General features: G+C 33.9%; 1 protein-coding gene across 2 annotated transcripts in view; it reads left to right on the top strand.

Annotated features, from left to right (window-relative positions):
- The first annotated feature begins 3,039 nt into the window (after positions 1-3,039).
- Positions 3,040-24,949, top strand: part of LOC127733836 (ras GTPase-activating protein 1-like) — a 50,948-nt gene continuing 29,038 nt past the window's right edge. For both annotated transcript variants that reach the window (XR_007997177.1, XM_052243233.1), the window contains exons 1-7: positions 3,040-3,221; positions 10,957-11,106; positions 11,692-11,827; positions 12,786-12,856; positions 15,606-15,723; positions 18,262-18,346; positions 19,364-19,508. Coding sequence is in view for 1 of the 2 variants with exons in the window: in XM_052243233.1 (XP_052099193.1) it covers positions 3,046-3,221; positions 10,957-11,106; positions 11,692-11,827; positions 12,786-12,856; positions 15,606-15,723; positions 18,262-18,346; positions 19,364-19,508 (881 nt within the window). In the remaining variant the exon portion in view is untranslated. The remainder of the gene's footprint in view (positions 3,222-10,956; positions 11,107-11,691; positions 11,828-12,785; positions 12,857-15,605; positions 15,724-18,261; positions 18,347-19,363; positions 19,509-24,949) is intronic.

Below are 24,949 nucleotides of genomic sequence, written 5' to 3'. Positions count from 1 at the left end.
CTTACTTTATTTGGCCTTTTTAACTTTTTTAATCGAGCGTCACTGATGAGTCTTTTGTAGACGAAACGCGCGTCTGGCGTAATGAATTATCATTTCAGACATTTTGTAAAATATATTTTATTTTTCCAGATTTTTTTTCCGACATTTTAGTAATATGCCTGAAAAAAATTTGTCAATATAATAAAAGGCTATCGAATCTTACATGCATTTTAGAAAATGGTTTAAATTTTCTGGTATGTTACATAATGTCACAGTAAGTGTAGAAAATGCTTAAATTTTCAAGCATGTTTCAGAATATCGAAATGTAGAAAATGCCTGTATCACATCTCAAGGGCGGATCCATGGTTGGATAAAAGGAAGGTGTAAATGTAAATGCCCATAGTGGTAAAAAAAACCCGATTCTATGTGCAAAAATGATATTTTGTTTTAGTAAAATTGAACCAACCACTGCATGTATACATTGTATACATAAAGGTATTATGATTTATTATATATGTCTCCTGACTATTATAAGTTATTCCCAGATTTCTCCGAGTAAAGCTGAAAATTAGTCAGCTGAGATGTCGATTAATATAACCGAAATCCGTAAAATGCTATTAGACGAAATAATTCTTTAATTCAATACTTCTTTACTCCAGCTATGGGACATGTATATATATATATATATATATATATAAACGCCTAAAAAGTGTACACAGCAACACCAATAACAAAAAAAGGAACTATAAATGTAATTATTTATAAATATTTCGGATAACAGATATCCTTCATCAGTAAATATGATTGTGATGTTGAATGAATCATATATCAGTCTACTTAGATTAAACTATACAAATCTTGAAATTTATACAATAAAAATGTCAAACCGAACATCAGGTAAGACGCTTGCACAATTCTAAATATGTTTTAAACACGACATAGGTTATATGACTAATTACAACAGAGAGTTCAAATATATGCTTTAAATAAAAATAATAATGTGCGATATGAACTAGCACAATTCTAAAGCTTTAACGGTGACGACAGTTATGATGTTACAAGAACGATTGCGTCAATAAGAATTCCAAATAAACAGCACTGAACGATCTAAATTTGTAAATATTTCAAATTTGACAACGGTAGAGTAGTTGCAACAGAGTCTGTGTATTTAAACATCGCAAACAAACGGCCGTTAAAATATAATAATAAATTTTGACTAAGGTTAACTAGTTGAACGTGGCTTGGTACTTTTACATCCCTCAAAAAATTAAGCAATTTAAATCGGTATATTCAACAGATTTATTTTAGAGATGAGTAAGGTAAAGAAATAGAAACAGAGACTGTAATAAAAAGTAATACAACCCAAATGTGAAGCACTGCATGGAGTCGAACTACATCTTTTCATTTATCCCATTTGGTGCCAAAGTTGTTAATTTTCTTATCCAAAATCTTTCCCGAGTGAGTCTATCCTCCCTAGACCAAGCAGAGTTGTGGTCAATGATTGTAATGGTCAGTCGATTGAGATCTGCCTTAGTGTGGCCAGGGGATCTCAAATGTCGACTGAGAGGGAGGTCTGGCTTGCATTGGTAGTCGCTACGATGACCGTTCATTCGTTTGTGAAACGGCTGTTCTGACTCGCCAACATACTGTTTACCACATTTACACTTAGAATTGTGCAAGCGTCTTACCTGATGTTCGGTTTGACATTTTTATTGTATAAATTTCAAGATTTGTATAGTTTAATCTAAGTAGACTGATATATGATTCATTCAACATCACAATCATATTTACTGATGAAGGATATCTGTTATCCGAAATATTTATAAATAATTACATTTATAGTTCCTTTTTTTGTTATTGGTGTTGTTGTGTACACTTTTTAGGCGTTTATATAATTTATTTATTGTGTACGTGTATCGTTACTCGTAACGATCCAGCGCCCTCGTGGGAAAAATCGTTGACTATTATTCAGACGTTTTATATATATATATATATATATATAAACAAGTCTAAATTGAAAACAACGTTCAAACCTATGATTGCGTTGGATAAAAATCGCAATTTTTATACGTGTGCATGCAAAACAATTTTCTTGTTAGAGGGGTCTAAATACAGCACAAACAACATTTTCCAAAAGACCAAAAAAGTGAAAAAGTATATTTTAACAAAACGCATTTGACTAACAGGTCGAACAACAAATGTTCTTAAATCCTGCAGACTGCCATTGGCGATTGCCAAATAAAAAATATATATGAGGGTAGGCCATGAATGCCCTTTATCGTCAAGCGTCAAACGTCCGTTTTTCGCTACCGTTAATTAATTCTTTATCGTCATTCGTCAAATCTGATTTTGTAGTTACCGTTAGCGTCAAATGGAGTAAAATGATTACCGTTAACGTTATTTTAACAAACATTTTACCGTCATTCGTCATGTCATTCCAACCCCCATATATATATAGTCAGAAGTCCATTACCCTAGTAATCTGAGACTACTATAACTGTTATAAAATTCTCAGTAGTAATGCATGGATTGTTCTTCTGATATAGTATACCGTCATATAATATTATTCCTATGGTCGCTCAGTGAGGGTAGCTGGAGCTGGGACTAATCCGTTACGTATACTTACAACATATTATGTCCCAGGCTGGTGTAACAAAGTAATATTGAAATCATTTAAAATTGAATATGTTTTATCAGGCGATCCTCCGTGACGTCAGAACTGATGAATGAAAACCTCAATGGTTAATAGCTGAAGAAAAGAACACCTGAGATCATTCAAGAAGTATTATCAAATGATCAGAGACATATAAACGGTGTCACTGTGTATACATATGTCTCTGTTAAAATCATTTAAAAAATAAGTATCATATCGAATAACCCCTTGTGTTCAGTCGAAAAGGTCAGAACTGGCGAATAAAAACCTAAATGGTAGCTTGAGTAAAGAAGTAATTGAAATTATTTCAAAACTAAAGGTCTGAGAACTGATGAATGAATCTACCAAATTTGGCGGGAAATAATTTTGTCCAATCAAATAGCAGGTGCTCATTCATCTTTGTAAAAGTAACAATGGCCGACAAAAACAAATTTTCACCATCAACAAGTGGTCACAGTCTGTCCAGCCCTGCATTGAGCCCGGATGACACAACGACAGAAAATGCAGATGATGAAGATCCTTCATTAGAAAACCAAGATAATGTTGAGCAGACATTGTTCATCAAAATGAATGCGCCACCCGAAAACCGGTGTGTTTCTCGTCATAAGAGTTTTATTTTTAACATAAATATTACAACGTGAATCACATAGATGATTCAGTCACTGTTTTCAATAATGAGCATGAAACTTGCAAAAATATTTCAAAAGCATGTGAAGTTTAGTAAAAAAAAATGGCTTAAAATTAGCTTAGATTCAATTTAGGATAACTTTACAGAATTATAATTATTTCCTGGTAAAACAGCAGAGTATGATACTATCCCATAAAAATGAATTGAACAAATTTACTACCTATAATTGAAGTAAATGCCTCCTCAACAAACCATTTAGGTTATTGAAAATACAATAATGCGACCTAGGGAGACATATAAAAATACTGGTATGGGACTCACTGTGGGACTGTCAACTTATGATTCACTTATGTCATATCTACCCCAGTGTAGATAAATTGGTCATCTAAATATGTTTTCATCTTTTTTACACGGCCATAAACAATGACTATCATACCTGCTAACCTCTGAAACTGTATGAGGGAGATTCACCCACCCCCTTTGGCGTAGCTGCATAGGGTGAGATGTTGCAAATTTATATAAGAGATCCCTTTGCACCATGCCTCAAAATTTATTGAAATGTCCCATTCTGATATTCCAAAGGGGTCAAAGAGACGCAATAAATTATTACTTGGCCCATACTTATGTAACAATGAGCACCTGTTCCCAACAAAACATACTAGGACATCCTCCTCACGTTTTGGTTAAATGTTGCGTATAGAAGCGAAACATGTTTCCGTTGTGGTCAACAGTATATTTTGTTACTCGGAATATCTCAGATTTTCTTTAGCGATACAATGAAATACTAGAATCCTGAACATTTTTTTGACAAAATCAATTCAGCCTTTGATTAGAATATCAAATGGCCATCAATTCGCACCCCTGGCCCCCCTATCAGGGCCCCTGATAGGGGTTTAGACAGCCCCATACCACCAGCCTACAAATGTCCCATTCCATTTTAGATTGAAGGGCATGTGTGTCCAGTGACAGTGTTTGAAACAATGAGTATGTTTTAAGTTTTCTAGCAAAATGACTTTATTATTGCTTAAAAACCATGCATTACTATTGTTATTATTTGTTAATTTTTCATCTATTTATCATTATAAATGTATAGAATATTTCTTTTTTTATACATCTAGGCCAATGACATTGAATAAAAAGAAAAAAATATGGAGGCATGAATAAAACACTATGCTTTAATTTTCTCTAGATCTTTGTTAAAAATTTTAATCATGGTATCTAAGATGAGTTTATTTGTGCTCATTCAGGAAAGGTAAATCATATTCACAAGCAGTCAATGCAACAATCAACATGGAAAAACAAAACCAGAACCAGAATATTCTCAATTATTCTTTCATCTGATATCATTAAAATAGACATGCTATAATTATTCTGTAAGGACATTGGTATATAACATTCAGAAGGAAGATTGAAGAAAAACACACTAAAAAGACAATTTTTACATGGGAAACATCTTGATCTGGGACTTAACTCATGACCAAAACTTCCCAATCTCCTGAGTCTATTACATGTATGCTATTTGTTCCTCTGCTTTTTCATTCCTTCCTGGAAGCTTTTCCTTCTTTGTTGTATACATGTATTATAGATAATCATAGCATTAAGCATCCTGGTTTACCCTCTTGAAAAGTATAAAATGAAAGTATGTTAATGAAAATTGTGGATTGATGGAAATAAAGCTTTTATTTTTGTTGCAGAGGATTATTTTGTAAATTAAAATTAGGGAATAATCTTGCTGTCGAAATGGTGATTTAAGTTGCTAAAAAATAAAAAAAATAGCTAAAACTCATAGTTAAGTAATATTGCCATCAAAATCAGTATAAGGGGGACAACTTGTGATCTGCAATTTGCACAGATTTTTGAATTAACCATGGACTAATACTGTCAATGATTAAATGAAATAAACAAAACAGCTACTTTGTACTGCCTTTGATTTAACATTCAAACCAAATTAAACGGGATACTGAGCGAGAAGTGATATGATAATTTGAATTACCAAGAGGTCTGATGGCTCCTTATAGGAGTTATTGCTCAGGTTTAAATGAGGATTTCTGCTCATTTTAATGTTTTTATGCCCCAGTCGCTTGGTGAAGGGGGCATTAAGGTTTACCCTTGTCCGTCATTATGCATGTCCAGAAATTGGTTTCTGTTCTCTTACTTTAGTTTGCCTCAACCAAAATGAAACTTGTACCCAATGCTTATTACTACAAAACACAGATGAAAGGAGTAGGTCCGGTAAGGGCCGATTTTGGCCTCAAATTTCAGGTTCATCTGATGAAAGATTTTGGACACTTTTTAAACACCTAAGCATGCTAAGTGTCTACTTCAGTCGATTCAATTAATTTATGTGAAAGATTTTAACTGAATTAGTCATTTCAGACGCTCTAATTCAAGCTTAAATATGAAAAATCTATCAAATATACCATAATGTGTCACTTTTCAGATGGTTTTTGTCAAAAATGAAAGTGGTCGCATCCGTGTTCACTCTCAACCTTTAAATATGTTATGTAATATCATCAAGTACAACTTATATTTAAATATTAAGAATGAACACAAATGCGGCCACTTCCATTTAAGACGGAAACCGTCTGAAATTTAACTCAAATTCTAAAATTGTGAAGATTTCAGTAATTTAGCATGACTTAATGATGCTAGTACCCGATATATGTGCATTGTATTGTCAAAAACAGCCCATTTTTATGTAGCAGAAGTATTATACTTTCCAATTAATAGCTAAAAGTTTACATTGTAACAATTTTGTAAAACTGCTATATTTTGGTGCCAAAAAGGGGTCTTACTGGACCTACTCCTTTGAATTTGGGTGGCGTTACATTCCCTGTTCTCAAGTTAAGTCCCTTTATAAATGGAAAAACAGGTGAATTTGCTGTTTCGGCACTCTTAACTTTACGTTGCCTCAACCAAATGTTATGAAACTTTTACACAATGGTTATTACCACCAAACACAGATCAAGTTTGAATTTGGGTGGCATCAATTTAACCGTTCTCGAGTTATGTACCTATATTGACTCTAGCATATTTACAAGTGGGGGCAACTGTGTCGTGGTAACATTTTTAGCTCACCTGACCTGAAAGGTCAAGTGAGTTTTTCTCATCACTTGGCCCTCCGTCGTTCTCGTCGTCTGTTAACTTTTACAAAAATCTTCTCCTCTGAAACTACTGGGCCAAATTTAACCAAACTTGGCCACAATCATCACTAGGGTATCTAGTTTAAAAAATGTGTGCGATGACCCCGCCTGCAAACCAACATGGCCGACATGGCTAAAAATAGAACATAGGGGTAAAATGCAGTTTTTGGCTTACATCTCTGAAACTAAAGCATTTAGAGCAAATCTGATTGGGTAATAATGTTCATCAGGTTAAGATCTATCCGCCTCTAAATTTTCAGACGAATCCCACAACCCGTTGTTGGGTTGCTGCCCCATAATTGGTAATTTGAAGGAAATTTTGCAGTTTTTGGTTATTATCTTGAATATTATTATAGATAGAGATAAACTGTAAACAGCAATCATGTTCAGCAAAATTTGATCTACAAATAAGTCAGCATGACCAAAATTGTCAGTCGACCCCTTAAGGAGTTATTGCCCTTAATAGTCAATTTTTAACAATTTTTTGTAAATTTTTGTAATCTTTTACAAAAATCTTCTTCTCTGAACCTGCTGAGACAAATTCAACCAAACTTGGCCATTATCATCATTAGGGTACATAGTTTAAAAAATGTGTCTGGTGACCCCGCCTTCCAACCAACATGGCCCACTTGGCTAAAAATAGAACATAGGGGTAAAATGCAGTTTTTGGTTTATATCTCTGAAACTAAAGCAATTAGAGCAAATCTGACAGGTGGCAAAAATGTTCATCAGATTTAGATTTATCTGCCCTGAAATTTTCAGACGAATCCGACAACCCGTTGTTGGATTGCTGCCCCTGAGATAGTAATTTTAAGGAAATTTTGCAGTTTTTTGTTATCTTAGATATCATGAAAGTATCTAATAATATCTTATACTATAAATAATGATTTTAACCTTATTTTACATGATTTCCAAAGCATCAGTAAATACAGGTGAGCGACACAGGCTCTAAAGAGCCTCTAGTTTTATGTGTGTGTCCACAGTATAGAAGTTAGATAGAGAAACTGTTAATAGTAAAAATTACCAGTAAAATAAGATCCACAAATAAGTTGACATTGTCATTGCTTTATGTGGGGCAAGTGTATCATTCAGTCAGCATAACTCTCAGTAGCTCCAGTAAAGTCAGAGCTCCAGATAAGCTGCGAACTTGCGTGGTCACGCAATAAAAACAATTGAAAACCCAATGCAATTGACTATTGCAGCGTTCAGAAACCCAATTCATGCAAAGGAAAACCCAATTATATATGAAAACCATGGGTTCTCAACCCTTCTGGTCTTTTTCCTGTGTGTAATTTACCCTTATCTATACATTATCGTCGCGTAAATCTATTTTTATACGACCGCAAAAAATTTTTTGGGATCGTATAATGGTATGATGTCGTCGTCTGCGTCGTCGTCCGAAGACACATTGGTTTCCAGACAATAACTTTAGTTTAAGTGAATGGATCTCTATGAAATTTTTTAAGAAGGTTCAATACCACTAAAGGAAGGTTGGGATTCATTTTAGGGGTTATGGGGCCAACAGTTTAGGAATAAAGGGCCAAAAAGGGGCCAAAAAACAAGCATTTTTCTAGTTTCCAGACAATAACTTGTGTGTAAGTGTATGGATCTCTCTGACATTGTACCGCAAGGTTCCATATAACAAATGGAAGGCTGGGATTGAGTTTGGGGTTAATTGCCCCAAACGTAGGAATTAGGGGCCCAAAAGGGGCCCAAAAGAAGCATTTTTCTAGTTTCAGGATAATAACTTGTGTATAAGTATTTTGATTGCTCTGGAATTGTACCACAATGTTTAATACCACAAGTAGAAGGTTGGGATTCATTTTAGGGGCTATGGGGCTAACAGTTGAGGAATAAAGGGCCAAAAAACAAGCATTTTTCTAGTTTCCAGACAATAACTTGTGTGTAAGTGTATGGATCTCTCTGACATTGTACCACAAGGTTCCATATAACAAATGGAAGGCTGGGATGGAGTTTGGGGTTAATTGCCCCAAACATGTAGGACTTAGGGGCCAAAAAAGGGCCAAAAAGAAGCATTTTTCTAGTTTCCAGACAATAACTTGTGTTTAAGTGTATGGATCTCTCTGAAATTGTACTACAAGGTTCCATACTACAAAGGAAAGGCTGGGATTTAGTTTAGGGGTTATTGCTCCAAGGGGGGTTTCAATAAGTTGAAAAGGGGGGGGGGATTTTTTGTTTACAATTTTTTTTAAGGGATTCATATTTTTTTTTCAAAATTTTTCAAATTTTGAATTTTTGAAAAGTTTCAAGAAGAAATCTTTAATTGCACAGTATTGTGCAATAGATTTGTCAGATCTTTGGCCACATTTATTTGGTGTCAAAAACCTATATTATGTCAAAAATTTGATCACAATCCTAATTCAGACAGTATCAAGCTTGAATATTGTGTCCAAATTTGCCCCAACTGTTCAGGGTTCGACCTCTGCGGTTGTATCAGGCTGCACTCAGCGAAGCATTTTATTGTAATATTTATAACTGGAAATCTTCTTTCGTTCTGAAAATAGAGTTACATCAAATAGTTGATCTGGGTCCCTGTTGAAATTGTCTTGTGCTCAAAAAGGTAAACGTGCTGATGTAAATAGATTTTGATCTTCTCTGTGTTTATCAAATGCAAGTAAGTGATCATAATTATTTTGGTATTGCTCTGGATTTATGACAATGAATGAATTAAAACGAAAGTAAATTTCCGGTAAAAATATTGAATAGAAGCATGTTTTCAGCTTCTTTTTGATAGCTGAGGGATAGTTATGATAACTAGAGTCAGCTAGTGTTATCAGGAAGCGTTCCTCGGACGCTCAGGTTCAAGCATAGTTCGTCCAGACAGAAAACCATGCGTCCAGGGCGTCTTTACGCGCCTTAACGAGAATATTGTTAGTATGACAAACACGGGTTTCCTCTCCATATGACTCATCAACGGTGCAACAATAAAATCAGTTGGAACAATGAAACGCCAATTAAACGTCATTAAACCACCCCTGGTCGTATCCTTAACCTGGTCGTTCCAGTCAAGATTTTATGGTGTATCTTAATCCAACTATTTTTTTTAAGTAGGTCTGGCGAACAGTTGATAGGACTGGCAAAACTTTCTTACAGGATCCAATGTTCTCAAGTACTACATAGAAATCTAAAAACTTAGCCACACCTACCCCAAATAAACCGAAGGGTGATCGCAAGTGCTCTAGAAAGGTAATTAGTTACTGCCCCACTAGTGGCACCAGTTTATATAAATTTGAGAGAAAATACAAAACGGGCTGAACAGTTAAAACAAACCAGACTCAAATTAAACGAACAATTGCTCATCAAGGTATAAACCAAATAAAACAGCCATCACATATAATGAAAGAAACATATTCAAATCATGGATGAACATCTTGGTTTGATATATAACTTCATTATAACATGCTTAAATTCAATATCTTGATGATGAAAAAACCCAATACATTAAAGAGCTTGGTGATGAAAAACCCAATTTGATATTTATTTGAGGGGTGAATTGGAGTTAATAATGCAATTGAAAAAAACTATTTCACTCAATTACATAAAAAATAATGGGTAAAAACCCCAATTTGTGAATTCTTATCTGGAGCTCTGAGTAAAATTTAAATTTTAGCACCCTATTTCAGTAATTCAGTAATACAACCTTGTTCCAGTCAAAACGTTTTTTTTTTTATCTTTATACACTGGGTTATATTCTTGACATGAAGGTGATGTACCATAATACTGTGTGTAATGCCGAAACCGTCAATATAAGTTCATTGATGCCATGAATCTATGAATAATTTTGAGTCAGAAAAAAGGACCCAAACTTTCAAGTCATCTCAAAAAGACCAAAATTGTATGAAAAAATTTCTGGATCCTTGTGTGAAGCATATCATCATGACCTTCATGTAACCTTGACATTTGACATTAAATTAAAAAATCTTGGGTTTTTTTTCTTGCATATATTTTATTGGTAAAGAGTAGTAAAATGAATCAACTTGCAAGCAACTGTATAAACTAATCTGGTCAAAAGATGTGAGATATATATAGTATAGTAATGGAATTTTATCTTGACCTGCATTTATATTTGTGGAAACGAATATTATTTTCATGGTACCCTAAATAAACTACTATCTCTACAGTTTTTTCCTGCTCCGGTTTCTGTGGGAAACAAATTAATTAATAATAGAAACCAATTGATATTGTTTCCTGGACAGGAAGAAGTGATTCATCACAACAATCTAGAAATATTTGGCATCCTTAAATTATCATGTTAGTTTGAAGTATGCTTATTATATGTATTATTGTTGATTAATTAGATAAATTTGATAAAACCATTGTTCACTACCAGATATTTTAAAGCATCTTGGCATAGAGGAAAATTTACGATATCTTGTTGCTAAAATTCATGACCTCAGAGTAAAATTTCATTTCTACTGTGCAATGAACTGCCACGGTAACTATTGAACTACGTTACCCAAAGCTAAATGCTTAAAAGAGAAAACTGTGTGTAACATTTTTGTAGCATTAATTGATTGATGTGATGTTTTTAGGTGGTATCATGGTTGTCTTGGGCGACAGAAAGCAGAAGAAAGATTGAGAACTGCAGGAGAAGTGGGATGTTACCTTGTTCGTGAAAGTGAAAGTAACAAAGGATCATATGTGTTGTCATATCTAGGGAAAAATGGAATGACTCATTTCAAGTAAGTGTTTATTGTTTAACCAGAGGTGCACTGTATGTGTTCAGACAGTGAGACAGGTTATATATAGCTGTTCTCTGGTGTTTAAGGTACAGTCTAAATTGTCGTATATAGGTAATTACTAACCCGTTAGGGCTGTTATTCCTGCTGACATGAAGCAGAGATGTTTCATTTTATGCTCAGCACTATGTGCAATTTTTGGTGAAGAGTCAGAATTATGCATGTTTCAAAAAGAAAAAAAATAATGAGATATATGAAAAAATATTACTCTGAAGTATACATGCATGTGATTAGACAGAGTTTAGAACCACCTTTCACAAACAAACATGTAAGAATGTTACATTGCCACTTGTATTTGACCAAGTGTCAGGTAGTGTGTATTGGGGAAGTCTTGTTTTACATTTCAGAACAGTTTCTGTTTATCATCATGATTTTCTGATTATGACTAATATGTTCTTCCTCTTCTAAGGATGAAGAATTTATATCAGTAGGATATGTTTACACTTATATTGCTGTAATTTTAGCCTCCTTTGATAATCTTGTGAAATGAAGACTTATAAGTACATGTATATATTGTTATACTTTCAGGATTTCAGCATATTGTGGTGATTATTACATTGGTGGGAGGCGCTTTGACTCTCTGTCACTCCTGATAGGTTACTACACATCAGTTTCATACTTACTAAAGGAGGAACAACTTAAATCTCCTGTGGAACCACCTGAGGTAAATGCTTGTAGAACTGGTTGAAATCTAAATTGCCTCTATGATCAGCGACTGCTATAGAAAATCTCAATCTAAATGAACTTAAAACATATCATTGACAGCTGAAATTCATATTTTTTTTACATGTTCCTACTAATGATGTTTTTAAGCCATACAATACAATTGTCAAAATATTTGCATGAGCATGTTTACAAAAAGAGAAAAATTAAATTGAAGTATGCACATTTTTTTTCATCATCAGTAACAACTGCTGCTGAAGGTGGAACATAGGTATATAAATTTGACAGAAATAGCACCTTAAAATATGTGTACAAAGATAAGTATTCCAGAAAATATTCAATTATAAATTGCCCAAAACAATAAAAAATTGATTCAGCTTGACTTTTTTTCCCATCTTTGTTTTGACAGTAAGAACTCCTCATGTCCCTTGTATGACCAGAAAAGAGTGTAAACTTGTTCTAGGCAAAAATGTCTAGGTCAGAAAATCCACTAAAATTGATACCCACTTTTGTTGTCCTTTTCATCCAAACTCCAGGCTTACAAGAATGAAATTTTTCAGGTCATGACCAGCCATAATTCTACATTGTAAATTCTATTCAATGAGTTTTCAAAACTAAATGTCTTCATTGATATTATTGCAAGTTCCCAACAGTGTCAAAAATATAGATTACGGTATGATTTCATAATTGTATAGTACTTGCTTTAGTTATTTGATGCAGTATTAGGTCTTGTTTGTTTTTTACAATTAGATATAATGTAAAAAATGGATATAAAATATAATTTGTAAAACATACATGTAACATCTTTGGAAAGGGCATATTGTACCTAAACATTGTTTCTAAAATGTCAATTGGTCTTATCCAAAATGAATGGAAATTTTTAACAATGAATAGGGGTAACAGTGGATGTAATGATGAATTAGAATTAAATACTCAGATTTATAATCTTGCTTTTGTAGCCGGTTGATGATAAGAGGAAAGTAGTCGCTATCTATCCCTTTTCTAAAATGCCAGAAACAGATGAACTCAGGTACAGTTTAGTATGTTATTAAACAATGTGTTATAAATAGCTGCAATCATGACTAATTTTTTTTAGGAAGATTAGAACTGTTGATGACACATAGAGATTACAATCTTGCATCAATGCCGTAATTTATGTGTATTAAGCTTTATATTTCAGATGGTAGAAGACTTGGAGGCTTCATACCTTGTATACAGATGCCTTATTTCACAATTTTTTGTCTGTCATATGCCCATTGTCCTTGACCTCATTTTCAGCAACTTCTTGAAAAAAAAGTTTAGTTTGTCATGGAAATTTCTCACTTATTATGAGTAATAGGATAACTATATTGGGTATATGGATTCCTTGCACGGTCTATATATCCGTCAGACAAGGTTTACCTGCCCATCCACCTCATTTCATAGATCAGTGATCAAGGTTAAAGTTACGTGATTAAGTCTGTTTGTGAGATACTGAAAGGACTGGCAGGTTTTATCTGTCCTTGACCTAATTTTCATGGTTCATTGGTCAATGCTAAGTTTTTAACTTGATTTCCAAAGGAAAATATTGGTTATTAATTTGGTGATGTATGGCGGGCAGGCGGCTGCCAAACAGTGTCCGTTCAATAACTCGAAAACGCTTTGTCAAAATCTTTTCAAATTTATATACATGTATGTTGTTTCCTGTGACTAAATGAAGGTCAAGTTCAATTTTCACAATTTTAGCTTGTATCATTATTGAGTTGTAGACTAAGTAGCAAAAAGTGATACTTAGAGGTTTGTCCGTGAAATACATGTAACTTGAAAACGCTTTGACAAAATCTTTTCAAATTTGGATATATTGTTTCCTGTAACTAAATGAAGGTCAAGTTCTATATTATACGATTTTTGCTATTTATCTAAAAATAGGAAGATGTGGTATGATTGCCAATGAGACAACTCTCCACAAGAAACCAAATGACACAGAAATTAACAACTATAGGTCACCGTACAGCCTTCAACAATGAGTAAAACCCATACGGCATAGTCAGCTTTAAAAGGCCCAGAAATGACAAATGTAAAACAATTCAGACGAGAAACCTAACGGCCTGATTTATGTACAAAATAATCAATGAAAAACAAATATAAAATACAGCAACAAATGACAACCACTGAATTACAGGCTCCTGACTTGGGACAGGCACATACAGAATGTGGCAGGGTTAAACTAGTTTGAAGGTGCCAACCCTCCCCTAACCTGGGACAGTGGTGTAACAGTACAACATAAGAACAAACTATTAAAATCAGTTGAAAAGGGCTTAACTCACCAGATGGATACAAAGCAGAAATACATCTAACAAAAACACAGAGTGGACGTGGCAGGGTACTTATATATCCCCACAACAATAAGACACTAAGTACAGATCTGATAGTACTCACAGTTACTGACAGCTAGTTCAAAGTCAATAACAACTAATACAAAAAAAAATCACGCATCTAAGACTAAAATATCAATCAGTACACATCCAACATCCAATGGATGTAGTGTAAAGATGTCATTAACAGTCAGAGAAAAACATGACCTTGTGCAATGCCAAGATAGATTGATTTTGGCCTTTCCATTTCTGAACCCTACAAGAATTCATTTATTTGTTTACTTGATCCTGTAAGGTGTCTAGATTTGCAAATAGCATTTTCATGCAGAAAATCCAGTTTGCTGTCAATTTGACAGCCTCTTATTGTGTTTTGGTCTGTTTTTTAATACTATAAGCAATAAGTCAACTATAATTAGTTTATGGAATGATTGTAAGGTGAACATGTCAGTCTGGTAGGTTTCAGCTTAACGTTGACCACATTTTCCAAGGTTCATTGGTCAATGTTGATTTATTTTTGTTGTCTATTTTTCTAACACTATAAGCAAAAGGTCAACCATATTTGGTGTATGGAATGATTGTTAGGTTTACATGTCTGTCTGGCAAGTATCATTTGTCCTTGACCTCATTTTCATGGTTCATTGTTCAATGTTTAATTTCAGTTGTTAGGTCCTCTTCTAAGATACTATAATCAATTGGTCAACTATATTTGGTGTATGGAATGAGTTTAAGATGTACATGTCTGTCTGTCAGGGTTCATCTGACCTTGACCTCATTTTCATGGATACAATGTTAAGTTTATGTGATACTTGAGGTAAAACTTTATCTTTACTTTAGGAATTTCAACATCACATCAATCATGGTTAGTAAAGCAGGCGAGACATTTCAGCGTGTGCACTCTTGTTCTTCTAACCATATCTAATCCATAAGTGATATCGATCAGTTTGATTCAACATGGTCACCATTCAGGCAACTAGAAATTTTTCCTCTGAAATCTTTTTTAGAAATAATAATGAATTATCATGCTGTTGTTTGTATTTATAGTCTTGCTGGATTTTGTCATTCAATCAGTTTGAGTTACTGAGACCTTGAATCTAATTAACATTTTTACAAGAATTTGTTAATTCAATAGCTACCTGACAATAACCAGAACAAATAGATGCTATTTCTTGAAGAAAAAAAGCTTCTTTCAAAGTTTAGTAACATTCCATGATGAGAATAGCTATTGAAATCCATCTATCAGTATAGAAGATACATAACTTACCAAATGAAGAATGTTTTTCAGTAAAATTTTCACTTATTTTATTATAAAAAAATAGTAAAGGGTTAATATTTTTTACTGTTGGTTTCCAGGATAACACCTTTCATAATTTTGTTCAGAGAAAAATATCTAAAATTATTTTTTTTTGCTATGTTTGAATATTTCAGTTTTGATAAAGGAGATGTTTTTACTGTGTTAAATGAGATGGGTAACTCCTGGTTATGGGTGAAGTCACAGACCACGGGAGAACATGGACAGATTCATGGAGCTTTAGTGGAAGATCTGGTAAAGAAAACATTCATATGTTAAAAGTTTTCTGCTTTTGTAGTATATAAACACTAAGAGAAAGTGAAAGTGGATTAACCTGATAGATATTTTGACGCTTCAAGTTGAAGTTTCCTATGTACATATTTTATTTTTGAGTTATCTCTCTTTGTTTAGAGTTCATAATAGAGGCAATGCTCAAAATTAATTGTGTTGTATAATGCAATCTGTTGTGATGACCAGTATACAATGTGATTACTGTCTTGCAACTAAAGGTATAAGGAAAATAAGGTTGGAGCATCAGTCCCAAGTCAAGTGCCTGTAATTCAGTGGTCATTGTTGGTTGCTGTCTGACATATTTGTTTTTTTGTTAATTGTTTTATCATAAATCAGACAGTTGGTTTTCTTGTTTTAGATTTCATAGTGTCTGGGCCTCATAGCTGAATGCAGTATGAGTATTGCTCATTGTTGAAGGCTGTGTAATGACCTATACTATAGTTGCTTACATTAAAGTCATGACTTGTTTGTATGTTAAAATTAGCTTAAGGATCAAAATTTAGTCATTCAGTGATTGGTTTTGAATAAATTTATAGTACTGTTTAGACTCAAAATTGTACCTTTTTAGCTCACCATTTAGGGGTAAAATTTTTGTTTTGCCTATTATCTTGAAAACCACTATTAGTAGAGAAAATCTGACAGGGGCAGACATGTTTAGATTATTGAGATCTATCTTCTGTCTGTTTAAGTCAAAACTCTCAGACGACAACTTATATAGTTATAGCCCTTGAATATCAAATTTTATCATTTTTTTGCATTTTTATTTTGCGGTCGTATATTGGTATGACGTTGGTGTTGTCGTCCGAAGACACATTGGTTTTCGCACTCTAACTTTAGTTTAAGTGAATGGATCTCTATCAAATTTTACCATAAGGTTCAATACCACAAAAGGAAGGTGGGGATTGATTTTGGGGGTTATGGTACCAACAGTTAAGGAAAAAGGGGCCAAAAATAAGCATTTTTGTAACTTCCAGACATAACTTGTGTGTTAGTGTATGGATCTCTCTGACATTGTACCACAAGGTTCCATATCACTAAGGGAATGCTGGGATTGATTTTGGGGGTATTTGCCTCCAAATATTAGGAATTAGGGGCCAAAAAGGGGCAAAAAACAAGCATTTTTCTAGTTTCATGACAATAACTTGTGTGTAAGTGTATGGATCTTTATGAAATTGTACTACAAGGTTCCATATCACAAAGGGAAAGCTGGAATTGAGTTTGGGGGTAATTGCCCAAAACGTTTAGGAATAAGGGGCCAAAAATAAGCATTTTTCTAGTTTCCAGACAATAACTTGTGTTCAAGTGTATGGATCTCTCTGAAATTGTACTGCAAGGTACCATACCGCAAAGGGAAGGCTGGGATTGATTTTGGGGGTAATTCCCTTAAAATTTTAGGAATTAGGGACCATAAAAGGGCTAAAAAAACAAGCATTTTTCTAGTTTCAGGACAATAACTTGTGTGTAAGTGTATGGATCTTTATGAAATTTTACTGCAAGGTTCCATATCACAAAGGGAATGCTGGGTTTGAGTTTGGGGGTAATTGCCCTAAACGTTTAGTAATTTGGGGCCAAAAAGGGGCCAAAAAACAAGCATTTTTCTAGTTTCCAGACAATAACTTGTGTTCAAGTTCTTAAACCACATTCATTCTGTGTCAGAAACCTATGCTGTGTCAAATATTTAATTACAATCCAAATTCAGTGCTGTATCAAGCTTGAATGTTGTGTCCATACTTGCCCCAACTGTTCAGGGTTCGACCTCTGCTGTGGTATCAAGCTGCGCCCCAGCAGAGCATTTTATTGTCTATTATTTTGAAAACTATAAAAGATAAAGAAAAATTTTAGTAGGAAAAATGATTAGCAAGACCAGATTTACAAATAAGTCAACATGGCTGAAATCATCAGATGACTCCTTGTTGGAGTTATTGCTCTTTAATGACAATTTTTGCCATTTTTTTTTTTGCATTTTTATTTCATATCTTAAAAACTATAATAGATAGAAAGAAACTTCCAATAGCAAAAATGATCAACAAGTCAAGATCTACAAGGAAGTCAATCATGACGGAAATTTTCAGTTGACTCCTTTTTGAAGTTATTTCCCTTTAATGATGATTTTCCCCATTTTTTTGCATTTTTCACTAATATTTTAAAAACTATAACAGAGAGATAGAAACTTTATTTAGCAAAAATTATCAGCAAGACAAGATCTACAAATATGTCTATATTACTGAAATTGTCAGTTAAGGTTATTACCCTTTCCTGATAATTTTTACCAAAAAATGGCTATTGTTGAAGATGCAGGTGAGTGACACAGGCTCTTTAGAGCCCCTAAATTTTTCTTATTGACATTTTCATCTATCAGTGTTTTTATAGCATTTGTATCGAAGTAAATTTAACCATTATGAAAAAAAATTAGTAATGCAATGTACTGCCAGATGTGGTATGCATCTGATGAATAGATGAAAAATGCTGTAGCATTTTCAGATTATTGAATTTATCTTTTAGAACGGAAATATTGATCCAGACGAGAGTTTGTGCTATTTTCATCCAAATGTTACAAAAGAAGATGCAGTGGAAAAGCTGAGACAAGGTAATGTATCCACCAGGAAAAGCTAAGACAAGGTAATGTCAACATGAATGTATCCACGTGGATAAAAGTTACTATTATTGTCAGTATTTGACTTAATGCATCTTTCAACATCTTGTGCAATTGTAGATGGTATAATTCACTTAGAACATGAATTATTGAATGGAACAAACTGGGTATTTAGGGCTTTTCCAGAAATACAATCAAATCTGCAAAGGACACTCAATAAATAACATATTAGTACCTTTTAAGACGGGTGCCCTTAAGCATTGTTCAAAGGGCCAAATTGACTCCTCTGTCACATCCCATATTTTATGGAACATCCCTAATCTACTTTGAAAAAATTGAATAAAGTAAATAACAAAAAAGAAATTTTTGGCAAATAAAAAGCCATATATATATATGGAAAATAAAAAAAGCTAGACATAATTATATGACAAATTAAAAGCTAGACACCTATGAGAAATAAAAAGCTAGACAGGTATGACAAATAAAAAAGTGAGACATATACGGCAAATAAAAGGCTAGACATATATGGAAAATAAAATCCAGGTAGGTATGGCAAATAAAAAGCTAGCTATATATTGTATAAAATAAAAAGCCAACTAGGTATGGCAAATTAATAGCTAGACAGATATGACAAATACAAAGCCTTGCAGATATGACAAATAAAAAGCTAGTCAGCTATGATATAAAATGAAAAGCCAGGCAGATATGGTAATTAAAAAGCTAGACAGATATGGCAAATTAAAAGCTAGACATACGACAAATATGAAGCTAGACAGATATGGCAAATAAAAAGCTAGTCAAATATGGAAAATGAAAAAACAGGGCAGATATGGCAAATACACAGCTAGGCAGATGTGGCAAATAAAAAGCTAATCAGATATGACAAATTAAAAGCTAGACAGATATGGCAAATAAACAGCTATGCAGATATGGCCAATAAATATTACTTATTACTCGTGATATTTGTGTTGCAACATTATAGATAATGAGAAAATATGTGTTTTATAATAGGAGGACAAGGTAGTTTTTTAGTCAGACCTAGTGAGAACTCACCAGGAAATTATTCATTATTTGTACTTTGTGACAAGATAGTACAAAGGTTTAGGATAGAAAAACACGAGAGACAATTACTAATGGGAGGAAGATACTTTGACAGGTTTGTGTTTTGTGCTTTATTTATTAAAGATGGACATTTTCATATGCCATGTACTGCTAATAAATCTAAGAGGAAAGCTTTGTTAATTTTTTTTATTTTGAAACAGAATTGGTTGAAAAAACCCACTGGAAAATTACTTTTCTGTGAAGGATAAAAAAAAGTTAAGCTTTAACACCTATCATAAGAATAATGGCCTTCATTGCTTTAGGGTTCACTGTACTTTAGTATTTATAAGTCTTAGTTTAAGGATTTTTTAGGTTATAGGGCTTAGTTAAAGGATTTTTTATACGACCGCAAAAAAATTTTTGTGGTCGTATATTGGTATGACGTTGGCGTCGTCGTCGTCGTCCGAAGACACATTGGTTTTTGCACTCTAACTTTAGTTTAAGTGAATGGATCTTTATGAAATTTTACCACAAGGTTCAATACCAGAAAAGGAAGGTTGGGATTGATTTTGGGGGTTATGGTAATAACAGTAAAGGAATTAGGGGCCAAAAAGGGGCCAAAAATAAGCATTTTTGTAACTTCCAGACATAACTTGTGTGTTAGTGTATGGATCTCTCTGACATTGTACCACAAGGTTCCATATCACTAAAGGAATGCTGGGATTGATTTTGGGGGTAATTGCCTCCAAATTTTAGGAATTAGGGGCCAAAAAAGGGGCAAAAACAAGCATTTTTCTAGTTTCATGACAATAACTTGTGTGTAAGTGTATGGATCTTTCTGAAATTGTACTACAAGGTTCCATATCACAAAGGGAAAGCTGGGTTTGAGTTTGGGGGTAATTGCCCTAAACGTTTAGGAATTTGGGGCCAAAAAGGGGCCAAAAAACACATTTTTAGCTCACCTGACCTGAAAGGTCAAGTGAGCTTTTCTCATCACTTTGCGTCCGTCGTCCTGCGTCCGTCGTCCGTCGTCCGTCGTCCGTAAACTTTTACAAAAATCTTCTCCTCTGAAACTACTGGGCCAAATTTAACCAAACTTGGCCACAATCATCATTGGGGTATCTAGTTTTAAAAATGTGTGGCGTGACCCTGTCATCCAACCAAGATGGCCGCCACGGCTAAGAATAGAACATAGGGGTAAAATGCAGTTTTTAGCTAATAACTCAAAAACCAAAGCATTAAGAGCAAATCTGACATGGGGTAAAATTGTTCATCAGGTCAAGATCTATCTGCCCTGAAATTTTCAGATGAATCGGACAACCCGTTATTGGGTTGCTGCCCCTGAATTGGTAATTTTAAGGAAATTTTGCTGTTTTTGGTTATTATCTTGAATATTATTATAGATAGAGATAAACTGTAAACAGCAATAATGTTCAGCAAAGTAAGATTTACAAATAAGTCAATATAACCGAAATGGTCAGTTGACCCCTTTAGGAGAAATTGCCCTTTATAGTCAATTTTTAACCATTTTTCGTAAATCTTAGTAATCTTTTACAAAAATCTTCTCCTCTGAAACAACTGGGCCAAATTAAACCAAACTTGGCCACAATCATCATTGGGGTATCTAGTTTAAAAAATGTGTGGCGTGACCCGGCCAACCAACCAAGATGGCCGCCACAGCTAAAAATAAAACATAGGGGTAAAATGCAGTTTTTGGCTTATAACTCAAAAACCAAAGCATTTAGAGCAAATCTGACATGAAGTAAAATTGTTTATCAGGTCAAGATCTATCTGCCCTGAAATTTTCAGATGAATCGAACAACCTGTTGTTGGGTTGCTGCCCCTGAATTGGTAATTTTAAGGAAATTTTGCTGTTTTTGGTTATTATCTTGAATATTATTATAGATAGAGATAAACTGTAAACAGCAATAATGTTCAGCAAAGTAAGATTAACAAATAAGTCAACATGACTGAAATGGTCAGTTGACCCCTTTAGGAGTTATTGCCCTTTATAGTCAATTTTTAACAATTTTTCGTAAATCTTAGTAATCTTTTACAAAAATCTTCTCCTCTGAAACTACGTGGCCAAATTAAACCAAACTTGGCAACAATCATCATTTGGTTATTTAGTTTTAAAAATGTGTGGCGTGACCTGGTCAACCAACCAAGATGGCCGCCTAGGCTAAAAATAGAACATAGGGGTAAAATTCAGTTTTTGGCTTTTAACTCAAAAACCAAAGCATTTAAAGCAAATCTGACATGGGGGTAAAATTGTTCATCAGGTCAAGATCTATCTGCCCTGAAATTTTCAGATGAATCGGACAACCCGTTATTGGGTTGCTGCCCCTGAATTGGTAATTTTAAGGAAATTTTGCTGTTTTTGGTTATTATCTTGAATATTATTATAGATAGAGATAAACTGTAAACAGCAATAATGTTCAGCAAAGTAAGATTTACAAATAAGTCAATATAACCGAAATGGTCAGTTGACCCCTTTAGGAGTAATTGCCCTTTATAGTCAATTTTTAACCATTTTTAGCTCACCTGACCTGAAAGGTCAAGTGAGCTTTTCTCATCACTTTGAGTCCGTCGTCCGTCGTCCGTAAACTTTTACAAAAATCTTCTCCTCTGAAACTACTGGGCCAAATTTAACCAAACTTGGCCACAATCATCATTGGGGTATCTAGTTTAAAAAATGTGTGGCGTGACCCGGCCAACCAACCAAGATGGCCGCCACAGCTAAAAATAAAACATAGGGGTAAAATGCAGTTTTTGGCTTATAACTCAAAAACCAAAGCATTTAGAGCAAATCTGACATGGGGTAAAATTGTTCATCAGGTCAAGATCTATCTGCCCTGAAATTTTCAGATGAATCGGACAACCCGTTATTGGGTTGCTGCCCCTGAATTGGTAATTTTAAGGAAATTTTGCTGTTTTTGGTTATTATCTTGAATATTATTATAGATAGAGATAAACTGTAAACAGCAATAATGTTCAGCAAAGTAAGATTTACAAATAAGTCAATATAACCGAAATGGTCAGTTGGCCCCTTTAGGAGTTATTGCCCTTTATAGTCAATTTTTAACCATTTTTCGTAAATCTTAGTAATCTTTTACAAAAATCTTCTCCTCTGAAACAACTGGGCCAAATTAAACCAAACTTGGCCACAATCATCATTGGGGTATCTAGTTTAAAAAATGTGTGGCGTGATCCGGCCAACCAACCAAGATGGCCGCCACAGCTAAAAATAAAACATAGGGGTAAAATGCAGTTTTGGCTTATAACTCAAAAACCAAAGCATTTAGAGCAAATCTGACATGAAGTAAAATTGTTCATCAGGTCAAGATCTATCTGCCCTGAAATTTTCAGATGAATCGAACAACCTGTTGTTGGGTTGCTGCCCCTGAATTGGTAATTTTAAGGAAATTTTGCTGTTTTTGGTTATTATCTTGAATATTATTATAGATAGAGATAAACTGTAAACAGCAATAATGTTCAGCAAAGTAAGATTAACAAATAAGTCAACATGACTGAAATGGTCAGTTGACCCCTTTAGGAGTTATTGCCCTTTATAGTCAATTTTTAACAATTTTTCAAAAAATCTTAGTAATCTTTTACAAAAATCTTCTCCTCTGAAACTACGTGGCCAAATTAAACCAAACTTGGCCACAATCATCATTTGGTTATCTAGTTTTAAAAATGTGTGGCGTGACCTGGTCAACCAACCAAGATGGCCGCCACGGCTAAAAATAGAACATAGGGGTAAAATTCAGTTTTTGGCTTTTAACTCAAAAACCAAAGCACTTAAAGCAAATCTGACAGAAGTAAAATTGTTTATCAGGTCAAGATCTATCTGCCCTGAAATTTTCAGATGAATCGGACAACCCGTTGTTGGGTTGCTGCCCCTGAATTGGTAATTTTAAGGTAATTTTGCTGTTTTTGGTTATTATCTTGAATATTATTATAGATAGAGATAAACTGTAAAAAACAATAAATGTCGGCAAAGTAAGATCTACAAATAAGTCAACATGACCGAAATTGTCAGTTGACCCCTTTAGGAGTTATTGCCCTTTATAGTCAATTTTTAACCATTTTTTCTTAAATCTTAGTAATCTTTTACAAAAATCTTCTCCTCTGAAACTACTGGGCCAAGTTAATTATAGATAGAGATAATTGTAAGCAGGAAAAATGTTCAGTAAATTAAGATGTACAAACACATCACATCACTAAAACACAATTTTGTCATGAATCCATCTGCGTCCTTTGTTTAATATTCACATAGACCAAGGTGAGCGACACAGGCTCTTTAGAGCCTCTAGTTCGTAAATCTTAGTAATCTTTTACAAAAATCTTCTCCTCTGAAACAACTGGGCCAAATTAAACCAAACTTGGCCACAATCATTATTTGGTTATTTAGTTTTAAAAATGTGTGGCGTGACCTGGTCAACCAACCAAGATGGCCGCCACGGCTAAAAATAAAACATAGGGGTAAAATTCAGTTTTTGGCTTTTAACTCAAAAACCAAAGCATTTAAAGCAAATCTGACATGAAGTAAAATTGTTTATCAGGTCAAGATCTATCTGCCCTGAAATTTTCAGATGAATCGGACAACCCGTTGTTGGGTTGCTGCCCCTGAATTGGTAATTTTAAGGTAATTTTGCTGTTTTTGGTTATTATCTTGAATATTATTATAGATAGAGATAAACTGTAAAAAAACGATAAATGTCGGCAAAGTAAGATCTACAAATAAGTCAACTTGACCGAAATTGTCAGTTGACCCCTTTAGGAGTTATTGCCCTTTATAGTCAATTTTAACCATTTTTTCGTAAATCTTAGTAATCTTTTACAAAAATCTTCTCCTCTGAAACTACTGGGCCAAGTTAATTATAGATAGAGATAATTGTAAGCAGGAAAAATGTTCAGTAAATTAAGATGTACAAACACATCACCATCACCAAAACACAATTTTGTCATGAATCCATCTGCGTCCTTTGTTTGATATTCACATAGACCAAGGTGAGCGACACAGGCTCTTTAGAGCCTCTAGTTTTCTAGTTTCCAGACAATAACTTGTGTTCAAGTGTATGGATCTCTCTGAAATTGTACTGCAAGGTACCATACCACAAAGGGAAGGCTGGGATTGAGTTAGGGGGTGATGAATCATAATGGGGGTTCAAAAAATTTTGGGGGGGGATTTATTTTTTTTTCATTTTTTTTCTTTTTTTCCTTTTTTGTTTCTTTTAAAATTTTCCATTTTAAGTTGGTTATTTCTGATTTATATTTAAAATCAAATAATAATGATATGGTAGGAGATACACACCAAACAGGATGTGTAAATTATTATATAATAAGTATTGTGCAATAGCAAGAAATTTTCAATTGCACAGTATTGCACAATAGCAAGAAATCTTCAATTGCACAGTATTGCGCAATAGCAAGAAATCTTCAATTGCACAGTATTGCGCAATAGCAAGAAATATCCAATAGCACAATATTGCGCAATAGCAAGAAATTGTCAATTGTACAGTATTGCGCAATAGCAAGAAATATTTAATA

Source organism: Mytilus californianus, unplaced genomic scaffold, assembly GCF_021869535.1.
Source record: "Mytilus californianus isolate M0D057914Y unplaced genomic scaffold, xbMytCali1.0.p SCAF_3, whole genome shotgun sequence".
NCBI classification, from domain to species: Eukaryota; Metazoa; Mollusca; class Bivalvia; order Mytilida; family Mytilidae; genus Mytilus; species Mytilus californianus.
The sequence above is the reverse complement of the archived record's forward strand: the minus strand, read 5'-3'. Positions and strand labels throughout refer to the sequence as shown.